Source organism: Taudactylus pleione, unplaced genomic scaffold (genome assembly GCF_031769625.1).
Source record: "Taudactylus pleione unplaced genomic scaffold, aTauple2 ptg000074l, whole genome shotgun sequence".
NCBI lineage: Eukaryota > Metazoa > Chordata > Amphibia > Anura > Myobatrachidae > Taudactylus > Taudactylus pleione.
This window is the reverse complement of record NW_028284476.1, coordinates 938,715-957,479: the sequence shown is the minus strand read 5'-3', so window position 1 is coordinate 957,479 and position 18,765 is coordinate 938,715. Positions and strand designations below refer to the sequence as shown.

The 18,765-nt window shown below is 44.3% G+C and overlaps 1 protein-coding gene across 2 annotated transcripts; it reads left to right on the top strand.

The window, feature by feature from the left end:
- Positions 1-2,030: 2,030 nt before the first annotated feature.
- ACKR3 (atypical chemokine receptor 3) lies at positions 2,031-18,464 on the top strand. Of its 2 annotated transcripts, none has more exons than XM_088467764.1 (2): positions 2,031-2,122; positions 15,061-18,464. In XM_088467764.1, the coding sequence occupies exon 2, from the start codon at positions 15,091-15,093 to the stop codon at positions 16,213-16,215; it is 1,125 nt and encodes a 374-aa protein (XP_088323890.1). In that variant the 5' UTR covers positions 2,031-2,122; positions 15,061-15,090; the 3' UTR covers positions 16,216-18,464. The 2 variants fall into 2 exon arrangements, with proteins under 2 accessions (XP_088323890.1, XP_088323891.1); XM_088467765.1 differs by having other exon boundaries at positions 2,037-2,122; positions 15,064-18,464.
- The last annotated feature ends 301 nt before the right edge of the window (positions 18,465-18,765 follow it).

The following is an 18,765-nucleotide window of genomic DNA, read 5'->3' as shown; positions in this document are numbered from 1 at the left end:
ACATGATAGCCTAAACTGCTATTACAATGCTTTCCCCATACTACCTAGTACATAACACGTATGACATGATAGCCTATAATGCTATTACAATGCTTTCCCCATACTACCTAGTACATAACACGTATGACATGATAGCCTATAATGCTATTACAATGCTTTCCCCATACTACCTAGTACATAACACGTATGACATGATAGCCTATACTGCTATTACAATGCTTTCCCCATACTACCCAGTACATAACAGGTCTGACATGATAGCCTACACTGCTATTACAATGCTTTCCCCATACTACCTAGTACATAACAGGTCTGACATGATATCAGTGGTTTTGTTACTGGCGGTACTCAGTCTGCGCCTCGTATTACCATCACATTTTTTTTGTCATATTTTTAATTCTTATAACTAGTTTCAGAAACAGGAAGAAATCTGTGAAATCATTACAGAAATGAATATGTGTCTGCGCACTTATATAGAGTGTTGGAGTACTGGCACCTTTATTTCTGAGTACCCACACTTTAACCTATGAGTACCCATATATTTTCCTCTGAGTACCCACACCTACTTCTCTGAGTACTAGCATCTTTACCTCTGAGTACCCACACCTTACACTATGAGTACCCATATCTTTCCTCTGAGTACCCACACCTTACCCTATGAGTACACATACCTTCTCCTCTGAGTATCCACATCTTACCCTATGATTACCCGTACCTTCTCCTCTGAGTATTCATATCTTACCCTATGAGTACCCGTACCTTCTCCTCTGAATGCCACTCTTCTGAGTACCAACACCTTTTCCTCTGATTACCCGTTTCTTCTCCTATGAGTACTGGCACTTTTTCCTCTGAGTACCCGCACCTTCTCTTCTTAGTACCCGCACTTTCTCTTCTTAGTACCCGCACCTTCTCCTCTGAGTACCTGCACCTTCTTCTCTGAGTACCCGCACCTCCTCCTCTGAGTACCTGCACCTTCTTCTCTGAGTACCCGCACCTCCTCCTCTGAATGCCACACTTCTGAGTATCCACATCTTTTCCTCTGATTACCCGTTTCTTCTCCTCTGAGTACTGTCACCTTTTCCTCTGAGTACCCACACCTTCTCTTCTTAGTACCAGCACCTTCTCCTCGGAGTACCAGCACTTTCTCCTCTGAGTACCCACATCTACTCCTCTGAGTACCGGCACTTTCTCCTCTGAGTACCAGCATTTTCTCCTCTGAGTACCGGCACTTTCTCCTCTGAGTAACTACACCTACTCCTCTGAGTACCGGCATTTTCTCCTCTGAGCACCCACACTTTCTCCTCTGAGTACCCACACCTACTCCTCTGAGTACCCACTCCTCTGAGTACCCACACCTTCTCCTCTGAGTACCGATACCTTTTTAATAGAAAAGCACTGATGAAAATTATGTCCCTATTTTTTACTGTGGCATAATTTTGTCATATTGAATTCCAAAACGTTGGGATAAATTTACTAAAGTGAGAGTTTTTAGAAGTGAGTTTTAAAAGTGATGTTGCCCATAGCAACCAATCAGATTCTAGCTATTATATTCTAGAAGGTGCTACCGTAGTTAAATGTTAAGTAGAATCTAATTGGTTGCTATGGGCAACATCTCCACTTCTAAAAACTCTCACTTTAGTAAATTTACACCTTTGTGTTTGCAACTTATTACTGCATATCTGTGGCACATGATTAGACGGAATAAAAGGTTTTCAGTTACACTCAGCCTATATGCATGGAGGGTGCATCCCCTGCTATGTCTGTTCTCTCACTGTGCAAGCAGCAAGGGATGGTCCCTTATCGTGCACTTTCTCTGCCTGCTGTCACTATGCTATAGTCCCCTCTCCGTCTCCCTCCATAATATCACTTCTGCCGGACTTCCCGAGTCTCCACAGTGCAGCAACCAGACCCATACAGTACCTGTCCTAAATATCCCTGTCCCAGACCTGCAGGACGCAGACAGGAGAGCTCCCCCTGGTGGTGCTGTGCTGCGCTCTTATATATACAGCGCTGGGAGACTACGAGCTCACTCACAGGCACACACTCACACACCGGGGACAGACAGACAGAGAGAGAGAGAGAGCGCTGTGCAATCATCTGTGCACCCCACTCCACGGCCAGGGTAAGCAGAGGGGTAACAATTACCTGGTTCTTATGTAACTCCACCCAGCCTTATGTCACTTTCTGTCACTTTACTTTTGACAGTGAAGGTGTTAATGTTACTTGTCACTAAAAGGTGACCAATGAAACTTAGAAAGTTGGGGATTAAAGTTTCTGGCTGGTTAGACCCAAACTTTTCACTGCTTGGGGCATTTACAGTCAGTGTGCATTATGATTATATTATTATTATTATTATTATTATTATTATTATTATTATCATCATTATTAGTGCTATTATTGTGCTTGTGAGTATGTGGCTGTATTGTGCATGGTCTATCCGGCTGTAGTAACACGTGGGGGGTTATACGAGCTCCCTCTCCGGGGTGTCACTGCCCATCCCTCCGCTCTACACCTAACCCGTCCTGGACAGAGCTGACAGCATAGTCCTGCCCAGCAATGTATCATTAGTTTACCTCTGTGTCGCTGTGCACAATGCTGTATTATATACTCACATATATACTTACTGTACTGGAACATTGACCTGAAGTAGTCTTATCCTGTAAGATAGAGTGTGTGTGTATATATATATATATACACACATGCAGTTTGTGCTGTTATACTACTGAACTCTGGAAGTTAATTGATTTTCGATACACATATTGATTCGCAACTGTGCATTATAGCCCATTACTAGCCTCTATTTATATAGAACCACCATATTCTGCAGCGTTGTACAGACAAAAGAAGGGGGGCTTCAATTCTGTACGATGTAACGCCACATTGTTCACGGTGGAATACAATATAGTAGCATCAGTAATTTTATGGCAGAACTTTATGGGGTGTGAGTGAAAATGAGCGATGTTACCGGCCGTAACACAAAACAGAGAACATGCAAACTCCACACAGATAGCACCCTGGTTGGATTGCTAACCATGGTCCCGGTGCATTAAGGCTGGAGGTGTGTGTTCCTGCTCACAGAGATAAGTGCACATTGTGGTCCATGGTACTACAGATATGACAATGCTGTCTGTGATGACACCATGGTGTAATATGGTGATTGTGTGCATGACCTCTGCATAGTGAAGTTAACTTCCATCACCCTCAAGCCATTTGTTTTCCATTGAGAGTCTGTGCTGTGTATTCCTATTGGTACCCCCAGCCTGAACTTTGCCACTCTTGTAGTAAATGGGTTAATTATAAGACACATAAAAAAAGATAATGGCTTCTCAGACAGGCCATTAGTTATTTTTCTTTAACTCTTTATCACTGCAGCCAAAGAAATTCCTTTCTCATTAAATTGTCTTCCCCTTGTTTTAGGATGTTTTTCACACAACTGTACTTTGTGGTGCAAATTGCGGCTACATTCAGAGTAATTATTATCTGTCACATACAATGGTGTTTTCTGGAGGGGTAGCGCAATTTGCACCTATATACACTGGCCCTGATCACAGGTGTCAGCCCATAATGCCTTTATTTATCTGGCACAAACTCGGTTCCCATACGCACTGTCACTTCCCTGTTCACACAGCCAGGTGTTGTGAGTTGTCTCAGCACCGTGTTATGTGTGTCCTATTAAGACCGTGTTTACCTGTTGTCATCTGGCTGTTTGTCTGTGACTTTTGTGACACTCTTTAGAACTTGCACGTATGCTGGAGAGCAGGGTGTAATGTGGACTGACGTTGACATACCTGGATCAGTTACGTGATAAAGAAGTGATAAAGGTCTGAACTACAGGAAACAGGAGTTAGAGCAAATAAAAGGGGATTTTGCCTTATTACTTGGTGCATTTTAACCCTTTAGTCTCTTGGCTATCTTGGTAGATAAAGATTTATAATGAGCTGCCTGTTGTCATTGACTGAGCATTCCTATTGCTATTTTCTAATGGTGGTTCGGGGCAAGCTGGTGCGCACAGCCACCCCTGTGCAAATGAATGGGGCAGTGGTCATGCATTACGGGACTATGACAGGTTGCTGGACCGCCCTCCAGTCTACTATCCATTTAGTGGTGCACAGACCATTACAGGTGCTCGCAGGATACACTCTCCGCAGCTTAGCTTTGTGATTGGAGCGTGGCTCCTCAACTGTCCGGCGGATTGGGACATTGCAGTCGGGATTGGGGAGGGGGGATAGAGCCCACAAATAGGGACTGTACAGCCTAAATCAGGACGGTTGGGAGGTATACTATTTGTACATGTGTATGCATCTATATAGTAGTTGGGGGGGAGCGGTTATTAAGTTACCGAATTATCACTGTAAATATTTAGGGGGTGCAGCAAGAGCCTTGCATTAGCGAGGTTATATAAGGGGCTGATTACTAGTAACAGTGTTACAGCTCATGGCGATAACGGTGAGACAGTTTGCCCATCTCTGTGCCCTCTTATACTAATCTGAAAGACAGAATCGATACTCTAAAGATTTAAGGGGCGGTGCCACAGTATCATCTTTTACACCCTAATTACTTTTCTTAATACATAAGTTTGATAAAAAAATATTAAAGTTAGCAAAGCTAATTGGGGAGTCAGCTTTTTACTTTAAGGCCATGTACATATCTATATATAGAGCCAACATATTCTGTGGTGCTGTACAAACAGGCTGAAAATGATTTACTTATAGTTATTCAAATAGCGCTGACATATACCGCAGCGCTTTATAGACAACCAGTGGAGCTTACAATCTATTTTCCCTTCAACAAGTACACACACATATATGCAGTGGGGTTAATATTTTTTGTCAGAATTCATTTAACTTAACAGTTTGTTTTTGGGAGGAAATCGGAGTGCTCGGATGAAAACCCATGCAAACATAGGGGAGAACATACAAACTCCACATTCATAGGGCCTTGGTGGGGGTCGAACCCAAGATCTCAGTGTTGTGAGGCAGTAATACTAACCACTATGCTGAATTATACATACCATTGTGTATGCCCGATTTGCGCGCTCCCACGTTCGCGTGTAATATCGTCCAGTCGGCCGTGCTGCTTGGCCAATCGGATTATATCGCATATTAATGAAGGATGGAACGAGTGATAATTCCGTCTTTCATTGCAACGCTGTAATGTGTATCGGCAATCATGTGATGTCCCACCTGGGACATCTGCACGATTGCCAGTCGCTCCAGTGTGTACCCAGCATTACTGTGAAAATATATACACTCACGCTCAGTAATACTTGAGTAAGCTGATCCTCTGAATGTAAGATGCATCACAATGGATAATGGGCCTGATTCAGAGCCACTCGTAAGCGGCAGCTCGTTCACTCCGAGCGATGTTTGGCCAACTGCGCATGCGTACGGATCGTTATACGCATGCGCGAACCAGTCAGTGCGGTCGAAATTCATGTGCTCGCAAAATAGCGAATGCCTGCTAACTTGAGTGACAGAATGAGGTGTATGTGGGTGGTAACAGGGGAAGGTGCTTGAAAACGGGGAGTGGAAATCAGAACGCAGGCGTGCTTAAAGGTCAAAACGGGCGTTTTATGGGTGTGCATAATTAAAACAGCAGCGTCATTAACCACGTCACTGGGTTATTTTATAGCCAGAACTGCTCGCAAAATTGTGGTAGCAAAAACCGACCACAAGAATAGCGAGCAGTTCATACCCTGTTCAATGTACTCGATTAATCTAATAAATAGCGGACATGACGTAGGATGCGAGCGGCCAGGGGGCGTAATTTCCCAAAAAACGACCGCAAGTTTTGTTCGCTCGTTCAGACCTAGAGGCGTGAACAGACCGCAAACAGCGAACAGTTCATTTGAATAGCCACCCCTATTTTCAGGACGAGCGAGCGCTAATTGCGTCCGGCTCTGAATGAGGGCCAATGTTTTGAGGTCTGCATTCACTTTCCAGTAAGTACCTGTGAGTTTCGGATACGCAGTACAAGGCACCAGGGCTCGCTTTGTACAGTATCCACAAGAATGAACTTAGTTAAGTACTAAATAATTCCAGACGGATCAGTCACCCAGCTAGCTCCTGTGGAGGCACAGAATTAAACTGCTCTGACGGAGTATATAACAATGGTGGATGTGATAGGAGCACTAAGTGGGGTATAGGAGCTGTTTTAAGTATTGCACCTAATTACATAGCAGTTTTGATTAAAAATAATAATAATAATAATCTATATCCAAACGTAATTTCATTAAAATGAAAACTGTTATTAATTCACGGCTGAACTTTCAGGCCTGAAACAAACTCGCCGGCTTAATCAATTTGACAAGGTCAATTTCCACCTTCAAAGAACAGAGAGATTTATGAAAAATGAGAAAGGAGATTGAGTTTGGCTTTAGAAGCTGGAAGGAAACTAACAGGGAAAAAAAGGAATGCGAAAGGGGAGAGGCAGGGATGACGGCTGATGAAGAAAGGGATGAAATGAGAGGGTGTGTGAGAGGGAGACAGCAGGGGGCAGGACAGAGAATAGCTGCTGGGTTTCTATGAGCTGGATGGAAGAAAGACCTCACCAGGGAGCCTTATTACCCTAGTTTCGGGAGGATCATTTCTAAAGGGCATTTTCTGACATTTCAGAATTGCCAGCACTGTGGAAGTGTGATGAGGAGGGGGGGCTGTGGAAGTGTGATGAGGAGGAGGGGGGCCGTGGAACCGTGTGGAGAATCTACAGTAACATGTTAACGGGATTTTTTTAAATGAGTCATGTGCGAGTTATTTGAAGGAGGTGTTATATAATATGACATACTATGTTCTAAAAATTATTAACAGTTATTTATATAGCTCACGCCTATTCCATAGCACTTTACAGAGAATATTTCCTCACATCAGTCCCCGTCTCAGTGGAGCTTACAATCTATATTCAGCACCCTGTGTACATACACAAACAAATGCGCTCAGGTTATTTTTTTATTTATTTTTTTGTCAGAAACCAGTCAAGCTGCCAGTATGTTTTTTACAGTGTGGGAGCAAACCAGGAGACCTTTGCAAACACAGCAAGAACATACAAACTCCACACATATACCTACATTTTAATGTTGTTTTGTGCAGAGAATAGACTTAGGGCAGTATTCGATTAGCGGCGAAAAGCCATTTTCAGTGAGAAAGTTTCGCCGGTAAAGTCATTTCGCCAGCGGAAACTTATCCCGGTATTCAATTGTGGCGACTTTTCGCTGGTGTGGAAACGCAATGCAGTGTACTCGGTGGAAAAGTTTCGCTTATGAATAGCTGTCGAAAAAAAGTGCAGAATTGCGGTTTTGGGGTGCAAAGGTGGGGAAACCAAGCTGCACTGTTAGGACAGGTCCCCAAAGGTAAACTGCGTCCAAAAAATTCTAAAAAAATTAAAAGAACACCCCACAAAAATGACTTTGAAAAAGGGGGCGAAAAAGTACAAAGTTGGGGTACAAACTTAAAAACTAGCGAAATAGACTTTGGGGGGGGTCTGTAAGTATGGGGGAGGTTTTTCTTTTTATTGCAGGTGCTTGCTGAAGGTGCGTTTTTCACGTTTTTTAAAACCTTACTTTTGAGATTTTTAACCATGCTTGCACCAATTTTCATGTACCTCAAATTTGCTGGGACTAGTTATTTTCTCCAAAAAACAGCTAAATGCTATTCTTCACCACTTCTGCAAAGACGCTAATTAGCAGCTAATAAGAGCATTTAAGTACCCCAAATAGCTTCAGCAGGGCTATTCATCTATCATGATCCCCAATGTTAGTGCATCTTTTGGGGGGTGTCAAGCTGATTTCCCCAAATCTGACAGCACTTTTCGCCTGTTTCCGTTTTGCCGGGTACCGTTTTCGACGATTTCTAATTGAATACAGGGATAAGCGGTGACGCACGCGATACTTTTTCGCATGGAAAACCAGCGATGTCGTCGAAAAGTCCGGGATTCAAAAAGTACGGGACTCTGTGCGTCTAATTGAATATGTCCCTTAGTGAGTGAAGGGGCCTTATAATGGGAGTGGTATAAAAAGAGAGTACATTATTGTAATACTTTGTTTTGTTTATATCATAATATCATCTTATTTTTTTTTAAACAAAGAACATATTTACTGTAACATCCAGCTTCACTTTTTTGGGGGGCTATGTACACCCTGGCATTTTGCAGTGTGTTTTTATGGCATGTTACAACGCAATTGAACACGCATGCTGACCGCATAGTGTTTATGTATGTGTTACGATGCCTCTACGCGTTGTTCATTTGGCGCAGTTGTTTGTTTGTTTGTTTTTACCCGTTAAAACACACAAAAATCACTCTTCATCTATGTATGTGTTTACATGCATCTAGAAGTGTGCTCAGTTTGCATATTTTTGTATATGTCTCTTTGCAAAACAGGAAGTTATTGTCTTGAACCAAACACGTGGAAAAGCATCTATTAGCCGCCTTGCTTTGTGTTTGCAATACACTCCCGTTTAAACAAATTAATGTCTTCAATTGTTCTGAAGCGTACCAGATACACCGAAACAGGAGATGAAGCGTTCCAAAAAAACACAACTGTGCGCTCTAGCCTTTAGTACGAGTATTTTTATCTTCAAATCCATTTACAAGCACTTAAATCGCATTAGAAATGCATCTGAAACACAAAAAAATGTTAATGCCCGTATGTAAGTAGACTAGCAGGTGGCTAGTTTTCCCAGTAAAGAATATTGCTGTGACATGACAGAGGCCCCCTCATTGTGTACAAACAAATAAAAATCCAGCTCACCCACATTACTCACTGCTTCCTACTGTGATAAACTCCCAGGATCCTTTGTGATGTCCAGGGCGACAGTAATCCGACAAAACAATAATCTTTACCTAATCTAATTTGTATAAACCTGTTTATCCGGGCCTCATTTGAAGGTAACTCACACAATTTGATCATACCTTGCTGTTTCATTCAGATCAGCTTTCTTTTGTCCCTAAAACTAATCATAACCCCGGCCTCATTGTCCTGAAGTGCTAAGGAGTTGGGTTACCAGAGAACCTGGTAACCCTGCTGCAAATCCCCATTGTCAGTGCTGGCACATGTGACAATGTAATTAATAGTGTAACTATTTATTTAAAGTTGTTTTGTACACAGGTGTTTGCTTTCCACTGGCAGAGTCAGGCACATACAGCTATAATGCCATAGATTGTACTCTCTCTCTCATCCCTTTGTTTTACATTGTAATAGTTCTATAACACTAAAACATCCACAATAGGGTTCACTTCAGTGTTCCACACCCTCTGTCTCACTCTGTCCTACAGCCCCAGCTATTATTGTGATAGCATTTGCCTTCAGGATGACTGTCCATGGCGGCAGGATGTAGTGCGCCTGATACAAATCAAGGCACTATCAAAGTGGTCTCAGGGAGCATATGCAGCATGGCGGTGATTTAGTCCTTATTTATATATATATATATATATATATACAAAACATAGTTATTGTCTTACTGTAGCATTTATATAACTCCCACAGCCTATCACTCTCATGCAGCCAAACCCTACCGCTAACCTCTCCCACAGCCTATCACTCTCATGCAGCCAAACCCTACCGCTAACCTCTCCCACAGCCTATCACTCTCTCATGCAGCCTAATCCTGCGCCTAACCTCTCCCACAGCCTATCACTCTCTCATGCAGCCTAACCCCACTGCTAACCTCTCCCACAGCCTATCACTCTCTCATGCAGCCTAACCTTACCGCCAACCTCTTCCACAGCCTATCGCTTACTCTCAGATGCAGCCTAACCTTACCGCTAACCTCTCCCACAGCCTATTGCTTACTCTTCCATGCAGCCTAACCCTACGCCTAACCTCTCCCACAGCCTATCGCTTCCTCTCCCATGCAGCCTAACCCTACACCTAACCTCTCCCACAGCCTATCGCTTCCTCTCCCATGCAGCCTAACCCTACAGCTAACCTCTCCCGCAACCTATAGCTTACTCTCCCATGTAGCGTAACCCTACCGCCAACCTCTTCCACAGCCTATCACTCTCTCATGCAGCCTAACCCTACTGCTAACCTCGTCCACAGTTTATTGCTTGCTCTCAGATGCAGCCCAACCCTACCTTTAACCTCTCCCACAGCCTATCACTTACTCTCCTATGCAGTCTAACTCTATGGCTAACCTCTCCCACAGCCTATCACTCTCTCATGCAGCCTAATCCTACTGCCAACCTCTCCTACAGCCTATCACTTTCCCATGCTTCCTAACCCTAAACCTTATCTACCCCACAGCCTATTGCTTACTCTCCCTTCTAGCCTAACCCTACCGGTAACCTCTTCCACAGTTTATCGTTTCCATGCAGCCTAACCCTATCCCTTGGCTGAACCACAGCCTATCACTTACTCTTTCATGCAGCCTAACCCTAACATCCATTCTTTTGCCTAAAGCTGGCCATAAACTGCACAATAATCATGCACGCCAGTCAACTAAATGACTGGTTTCAACGATTATCATCCAGGATATGGTATTGAACGATGAATGTTTGCAGCCAGAAAATGGCTGAAAAACTGGATCGTTCAATTTTGCTTTCAAACCTGTGATATCCACTCAACCATCGTCCAGGAAACTTCAGTGTGTGGAGGCCCTCCAGCTATGGGCAGCCGGCTCTTCCCTTGTCCCTGTTGACCGGTAGGCTGCGGTGTATGGTTAGCTTAATGCTACCCTTACAAACTTACTTCAATGTTTCCCACAGCCTAACTGGCATCCTCCGACTAAAGTGCCGGCCGTGAGGCTGTTAGTGCAGGGCTAAGCCGGAAAACAGCCTCGCGGCTGGCAGTTTTGTTGGATCTCTCCTCGCTCCCTCAGGGGGGTAGAAATCCTTCAGTCAGACCAACCAGCTCGCTGAATTGAATAGTTTGGAGCTCCCTCCCGGGGCTATTTAGCATCGCACTGAATTGAATCGAGCCCACTGATGCTTACAGGAACTTGGAGTGCCTTGTCCATGCTGGCCAACGCAACTGCACAGCTTTAAAGCCCAGTTGATAACTGTAGCTGAACACATGAATGTGTAGAGCGCACAGGGGTCACTTCGGAGACATTGAACCATCGTGTAGTCACACAAAGCTGTCAGCAATTCTTCCTTGCCTCAGGATGCAGAGCTAGAATGGACCCCTGACAGTGATCGTACAGGAGAAGCTGCTAGGTTTGCCAGGGTTGCTGCTTGTATCAGCAGGCAGTGTGGTAGGTAAGAGATTTAGAGGGGTAGTGTGAAAATCTGTCCTCTGCTTTTAACCTTTCTGAGCTGGGGCTCACATCCCACCCAGTCCCATATGTTGTTTTTTGTCTGAAGAGAAGTTAATGTTCCAGTGTGCAGTGATCTGTTTATCATCGTCTAGGGAAAAAGGCTTTTGCTGCAGAAACTGCAGATCCCCCAATTATTATAAACAATTGTTACTATTGTATTGTTCCATTTGCTTTACAGAAAGCACATGGATTTGCTGGACCAAAATTTACATGCTATAGTGTCCCAAAATTTACATGCTCAGACTGGAGTAGTGCTCAAATGGGTCCAACTGTGCCCCACATTCAAAAACATGATTTTTGATACTTAAACAAGATCCGAGGGGTGGTGGTGGCATATTTAGGTGGGCATTCCCTGTGTATATATTTTTATAACACATGCATATTCTGCTTACAATCTTACAGTGGAGCTTACAATCTATATTCCCCACCACATGTACGCACATACAAACATGGGATACCTTTTCTTTTAGTAGCCAATTAACCTACCAATGTATTTTTGGATTGTTGGAGGAAACCGGAGCACTCACGCAAGCACTGGGAGAATATACAAGCTCCACATAGTTAGGTGCATTTTGGGAATCAAACCCAAGACCTCAGGGGGTCATTCAGACCCGCTCGCGAGCGCAGGACGCTCGCAAGCGGGTCGATGTTGCCCCACTGCGCATGCGCACGATGGAGGGAGCTCCGTCGTGCGCATGCGCAAGACCCGGATAGCGACGGGCTCACCGTCGCTCCGGGTCTCGCACCAAAGGGGGCGTGCTGTCGATGTTGATTAACAGCACGCCCCCCTTGGTGGGCGTGCCTGCCAGACGGAGGAACGCCTACCGTCTGAAGCCGGCCCCACTGACATCACTAGTGATGTCAGTTGGAGTGATTTTGGCTCTGATAGAGCCAAAATCACTCCAGGGCTTGCGGCAGTGAGACCCTGCCGCAGGGTCTCTGTCGCAAGCCCGATGGTCGCGATGGTCTTGACCATCGCGACCATCATCATGGATGCTCGCATAAGCTGTGGGTGGTCACCCACAGCTATGCGAGCGTCCAGGAGGACGCTCCATTTTCATGGAGGAGGGCCCTGATTCAGAGCGAGCGCTCTGGTCAGAGCGTTCGGCTCTGAATCAGGGCCTCAGTGCAATGAGGCAGCAATACTAACAATTACACTATCCATTTTGCAGATGGATCATTCAAGTTTTCACACTGCGCACACCCTATAGCCGAGCATACACAGCCTTCATTAAATGTGGGAGATTCATAACTACGTCATGCACAAGGTCAAATATTACAGTCACAAAGTCCCCTAGCTCTATAAGCAGGATGGTGGAATGTATGTAGCTGTTGTTACAGTGTGTCCGCAAGCTTTTCCTGTAGTCTTTGATGCAATGTAATTAACCCTCCCAGACAATGATCTCTAATTAGAAGAAACCCCTTTCATGGTCTTAAGACTAATAGCCAATTGTGTGCATGTTAGGTTAGGGAGGGTGTCTGCTTCCATTGTATGTGTGCAGAGAGGTGATGTGGATATATATTCGCTGTCTCTCCTAATCTGTTATTTTTAGGATATCACATCCACTTTCATGTCCTAATCCACAGGGTACACGTATCTGATCATCAGTGAGATCAGTGGCTAAATGACATATTACAGCCTTAGAGATATAGGGCCCAGTATTAGAGTCATTTGTGCATAATCACATTCCCCAGATGTAAGAACAGGCATTTGTACGTTTGTAGAGCAATTAGCTTCGTTTGCTTCTCACTATGGCCGGGATGTACTAAGGTTGCGGTGACCATTCTGCCAGTCACCACAACCTTACTAATCGCATATGTACTAACATATGCGATTAGTATCGCAAAGGGCAGCTCTTGCAATAAGAGTTGCCCTTTGTGAAGCAGCCAACGCCGGGTGACGGGGTCTCTGTGGGACCCCTCCCCCTCCGAGCCCCGGGAGCTTCCTGCTGGTCACATGTGCAGGAAGTCCCAGGCTCCTCCTCTTCCTCACTGCACCTGGAAGAAGATTAGAAGGAGGAGGACCCAGGAGGGGCGCGGGCCGGTGACCATGGAGAGCAAGCGAGTTAGAGCCAGCGCTGGGCGGCGAAGCGTCTGGGTTTTTACCGCATTTTTCCTTTAGTACATCCCGGCCTATAGATGAGGTCAGTAATATTTATTGTGGTTTTACTCATACAAGTGTATATATATATATATAATATAAATATTTTTAGGGCCTGATTCAGAGATGGACGCAATTCCGATGTTTACACGATTGCCCGAGGTTTATTCTACTGCGCAGGCATTGGAGTCTCACTGCGAATGTGCTGTGATGATCTTGCGATGAAGGTCACAGGGAGGGTTTATTTGCAAAGCGATGAGCAGCCGGGGACCTTTTGTGGGTGATAATGGAAGGGTGTGGCTCAAACACAGGCGTTTTCGGGGAGCGTCCCAGCCTGCGACTACGATCCCGTATGCAGTTGCGAAGGCTCCGGCGTCCTTGCAGCCGTAGGATTACTCAGAATATAAAAAAGTTGACTGATCTGAGTCCGATGCTGCGACTTTGTAGTCAAGCACTTTGATTTGGGAAGCCGCCGGTGGGTGTCTCACTCGCAACGGGATTTGCGTCCATCGCTAAACCAGAACCATATTTTATTCCTTTACTAACAGCGTGCGGGATTCTGCTACAGCACAGGTGCCAAACTAGCCCTAACGTTGCTACAGCATTTATAATGATCCATGCTGGTGACTGGCAGACTGAGGAAACCAGGTCAGTGTCACAGCTAGAACAGGTATATCAGAGCCACTGCCAGAGCCTGCTGTGTCACAACTGCATGGTTAGTATGTCTTTTAGCACTTAGTACAGACATTAACCCATTAATCACGGCACGGCATGTCCTTCTTCCTCACTTGCTGTGTGTCACATGTGTTTCTTGTTAGGGGGCTGATGCACATGTGGTTAGAGGCCATTTAGCCATCAAAGGGCGCGTGTAAAAAGAAAAACAGATCCGGGGTTATTTTAGTCTGATTTCCAGTTGCTGATTTAGGAGTAGTTCCCTTAAGTTATGCAGTCTTGAAATAGTTAAGAAGGCTGATTAAAAAGAAATAGTGTAGGAGTATTCTGTCTTGGGAGCATGGGTTACAAATGAAGGTATAGAGGGAAGATATTTACTAAAGTGCGGGTTTATGGAAGTGCAGATGTTGCCCCTAGCTACCAATCATATTCTACTTATTTATCTAGCACCTTCTAGAAGATAATAGCTAGAATCTGATTTGATGCTATGGGCAACAACTCAACTTCTATAAACCTGCAGTTTAGTAAATATACCCCTGTTATGCTGGGTACACACTGGCAGATATATTGGCCGATCAATTGATTGGCCAATATATAGCGTGTGCCCGTCGGCCAGTGTGTACCAGCGATATGTCTGTGAACGCTGTCATGGGCTGCACAGCCAATGCAAGCTTCTTGCTGGCAAGGCATGCTGGGATTTGCAGTTCCATCACAACTGGTGAGGCACAGTGCCTACGTCTCAGTACATTTCTGGGTGTCTTTTCATTATTTCTGGGCGTCTTTTCCTTGTGTGATTTACTGCCACCAATTTCCATATAGATAAGGAAACACATTTTATATATACGAAGTGAATGGTAATGCAGTTGTCCGTAATATCAGAAGAATCTTCGTTATTGTTACTATGCCGGAAAATACACTATATGACCTATTGGTTGGATAATATATGACAGTGTTTTAGTCAAGTGTAATTGATGTTGCATTCATGTCTTGCAATATCTATTTATCGCATTAATGTTTGATTTTTTTTCTTTTTCCCAGCAGGTTGTGTCCTACTAACGCTCCGCACAAATGAGTGCCGCGGATTTTGCTGCCGCTATGGACTATATGGAGAGCATTAACTCCAGCGATCTAAACATCAGCTGCTCATCTGGGGACTGTATTATCCTGGAGTCCTTATCATGTTCCAATACCTTGAACAAAAGCGCTCTGTTGTACACTCTTGCTATCGTCTACATCTTCATCTTTGTGATGGGACTTTTGGCCAACTCTGTAGTCATTTGGCTCAACCTGCAATCCAAGTCTACCGGGTACGAAACCCACCTGTACATCTTCAATCTGGCCGTGGCTGACCTATGCGTGCTTCTCACTCTGCCGGTCTGGGTAGTGTCGTTAGTCCAGCATAACCAGTGGCCAATGGGTGAGATGACCTGCAAAGTGACCCACCTCGTCTTCTCCATCAACCTCTACAGCAGCATCTTCTTCCTTACCTGCATGAGCGTCGATCGCTATTTGTCGGTGTCGCTGCGCGGAGCTGTCGGTAAACAGAAGAGAAAGATAATACGTCGCCTGGTTTGCGTACTTGTCTGGCTTGTTGCGTTTGCCGTCTCACTCCCGGACACGTACTACTTAAAAACAGTGTCTTCACCGGTTACCAATGAGACCTACTGTCGTTCCATGTACCCAGAGGACACCTTCAAAGAGTGGCTGTTAGGAATGGAAATTCTTTCCATCGTGTTGGGATTCATCGTTCCGTTCACAGTCATTGCAGTCTTCTATTGCCTACTAGCTTGGACTTTGTCATCTTCGTCATCCTCCTCCACATCTTCAGCTGGAGACCAAGAGCGAAGAATCAGTGGAAGGCTAATTGTTTCTTATGTTATGGTATTTATGGTGTGTTGGTTACCATACCATGCCATGGTGTTGGTGGACGTCTTGTCCTTCCTACAGTTGTTGCCATTCAGCTGCCTACTTGATAATTTCCTCTATGCCGGTCTTCACATTACTCAGTGTTACTCACTCCTCCACTGCTGCATCAACCCAATCTTATACAGTTTCATCCACCGGAACTACCGCTATGAGATAATGAAGGCTTTTATATTCCGGTACTCCTCCAAGACTGGGCTTACCAAGCTGATTGACTCCTCTAAGGTCTCTGAAGCAGAATATTCAGCCGTGGAGCAAACACCAAAATGAGGCATGTAAGCGACTGAGCTGGCTGCCGCTATCACTCACCACAGTTAGTACAGACTGACGAATCTGTGACCAAATTGACTCATTGACATTCCCGCCGGTGCTGGCAGGAGAGAAGAGTCCTCAGCCCACAAGTACAGCCTAATTAATAAACCTGGCAGTCCACCAAGCTACACTTTAATCACCAAGAGAGCACAAGCAAACGAAGACTCAGGAGCAGTAATGGCTGTGGCCAGGGAAGTCTCCAAACATCTGTCATAGAACTGTACTCTAAATGGGGCTTTAAATGGCACTAAAGGGTATGGGCACTTAGTCCTGTCTCGCTTAATGTTCTAGTAAAGAGTGCATGGCACTTCTATCACTTAATGGCCATAAAATGGTGCAAGGAAAGATGTCGCTAGGGAGGCACACAAATATATATATAATTACAATCACATTAGCTAGAGGTGCGCATTATAATAAACGCCGTCTAGGGTAGCTCAGAAATATCCAAATGGAAAAAGTGGTAACACAAACCAGCGCAATAAAATATGCACCAATGTGCATTAAATGCTAAACATGTATGTATGTATGCACATAGAAATGCAATGTGCTATTACATAGCAGCCGTACACTGTATTATTTTCCGATTCGCACACAGGGCCTGATTTAAAGGTGGACGCAATCCTGATGTTAGCGATAATTTGCTACTGCGCATGCGAAAAAATAAAAAAATCCCAACGGTACATTTGCTCCACTGAGTGAACGCTTTTGTGTAGGGGATCACTGGTATTAGGAACGACGAACCAAAACCATGGGCGTTCCTGGCTGGTGACTGAAGGGTGGTCTGAAGCCAACGCAAAAATGGCCGTCTCATTGCCGTGTTTTGGGAGTGTTACGGGCGTGTCTATGCAACTGGCTGTGTTCTAAGACACAGTGCCACAGCCACGGAGGCCATGTTTAGCCAGAGTTGGGAAGTAGATACAGCATGTGCCATAGACTGGTCAAAGTGTTGGTAGCGAACGCGATGACGCGCAGATGGTGGATTGTTCAGAACCACCGTCATAATTACACCATCCACTGGCATTGAAAGTGGGTGCCCCAAGGCTTGCACTGTCCGGTGCACACTAGTACAGAAGTAGAAGGCTGAAACTAGCATTCGTATATTACTGCCACAGAAAAATCGCAATGTCTGCTGCAATAGCATCCACCTCTGAATCAGCGACCGGAAGTCCTATGTAAATACCCTCCTGTATTATGAGCTGGACGCACCTATATGGCAGCATGACCTCCAGCGCTCTGTTATCACTAGTAATGGCACTTACACCTACCCTATGCTCGGGGCATAAGATGCAAATGAAAATTGTAGCCGCTGTAACCTGCATTGTCAGCTGCGGTGGATGTGCAGTTTGCTAAAAGGCGCGAGATCCGGCCGCATATGGACTTGTGTGCAGTTCAAAATACTGCCCTGAATCATGCAGCATATACTATTAGTATAATGATACAACATACAGTGGTGAAGGGAGAAAGGAGGCACCAATAACGTTTAGTAAATGAGATCTATAGACAAATAGCTTATTCCTGGAAAACCAGGGGTCTTTTATTTTTCTACCTTTGCCGCTATATATGCTATCTGGCTAATGAAGTGTATCATTATACTATTATTATCCAATTGCACATTGCAGTCCGACCTACATGCTTTCCAGTTTAATATTGATTGTCTATTGGTGGCTGCGTCACTGAACACATATGTCATGTTTATTCATTGCTAATGCAAATCTATTTTGTATATTCTTTTGATGCGGCGGTCCTGTTACAGCTTTTTCCATTTGCATAAAGTGGTATAAACTATTAAAGTCCCTGCATTCCTGTGTATACAGGGAATAGCACTCCCATAACAATAAGACTTCAGCCAAGTATTTCGTAACTGGCAACCTCCCAGCAAATGAGGTCATTAAACCCACAGGGTAAACCCAGCCGTGTTATACCATGTCAGCCTCTGTATATATGTAATATAAAACGTCTTCTGTAAAGAACGTATATATATTTTTCTATAGCTTATTGTATTTAAAAGCCATTTCTGGCAGTTCTTTGTATTTGAAATTCAAACAGACCTTTATATATATATATATCTATATAAGTATTATCTATATTTTTTAATTATGTTATGTGACAATTTGAAATGTTACTGTTTTTTTTTATATTTTTTACCCTTCGGTGGTTTTGCTAATAAACAAAAGCTGTTTAAACTATTAAAGCTTTGTACAAACCTTTGCCATCGTAGCGTTGTCAATATTTGGCGTGAGAAGTGTCTTGTGACTTTATCAAACAGAACTTGTCGTACGGGCCAATGAAGCAGCGGTCAGCTGGAGCATCTCCGGCAAAAGATAAATGAGATCATCGTCTGTTGGAGTATAGTTAATAGGAAGATGCCAAAAAAAGAGGGATAATAGGGATGCAGGGGCTGAGATGTAGCGAGATCAAGTTGAGATGTAGCGGGATCAACAACATACGACCGACCCGAGGCTTAATGAGAAAAACAGTTGTCTTCAGGAAAATGCATTTATCAAAGGA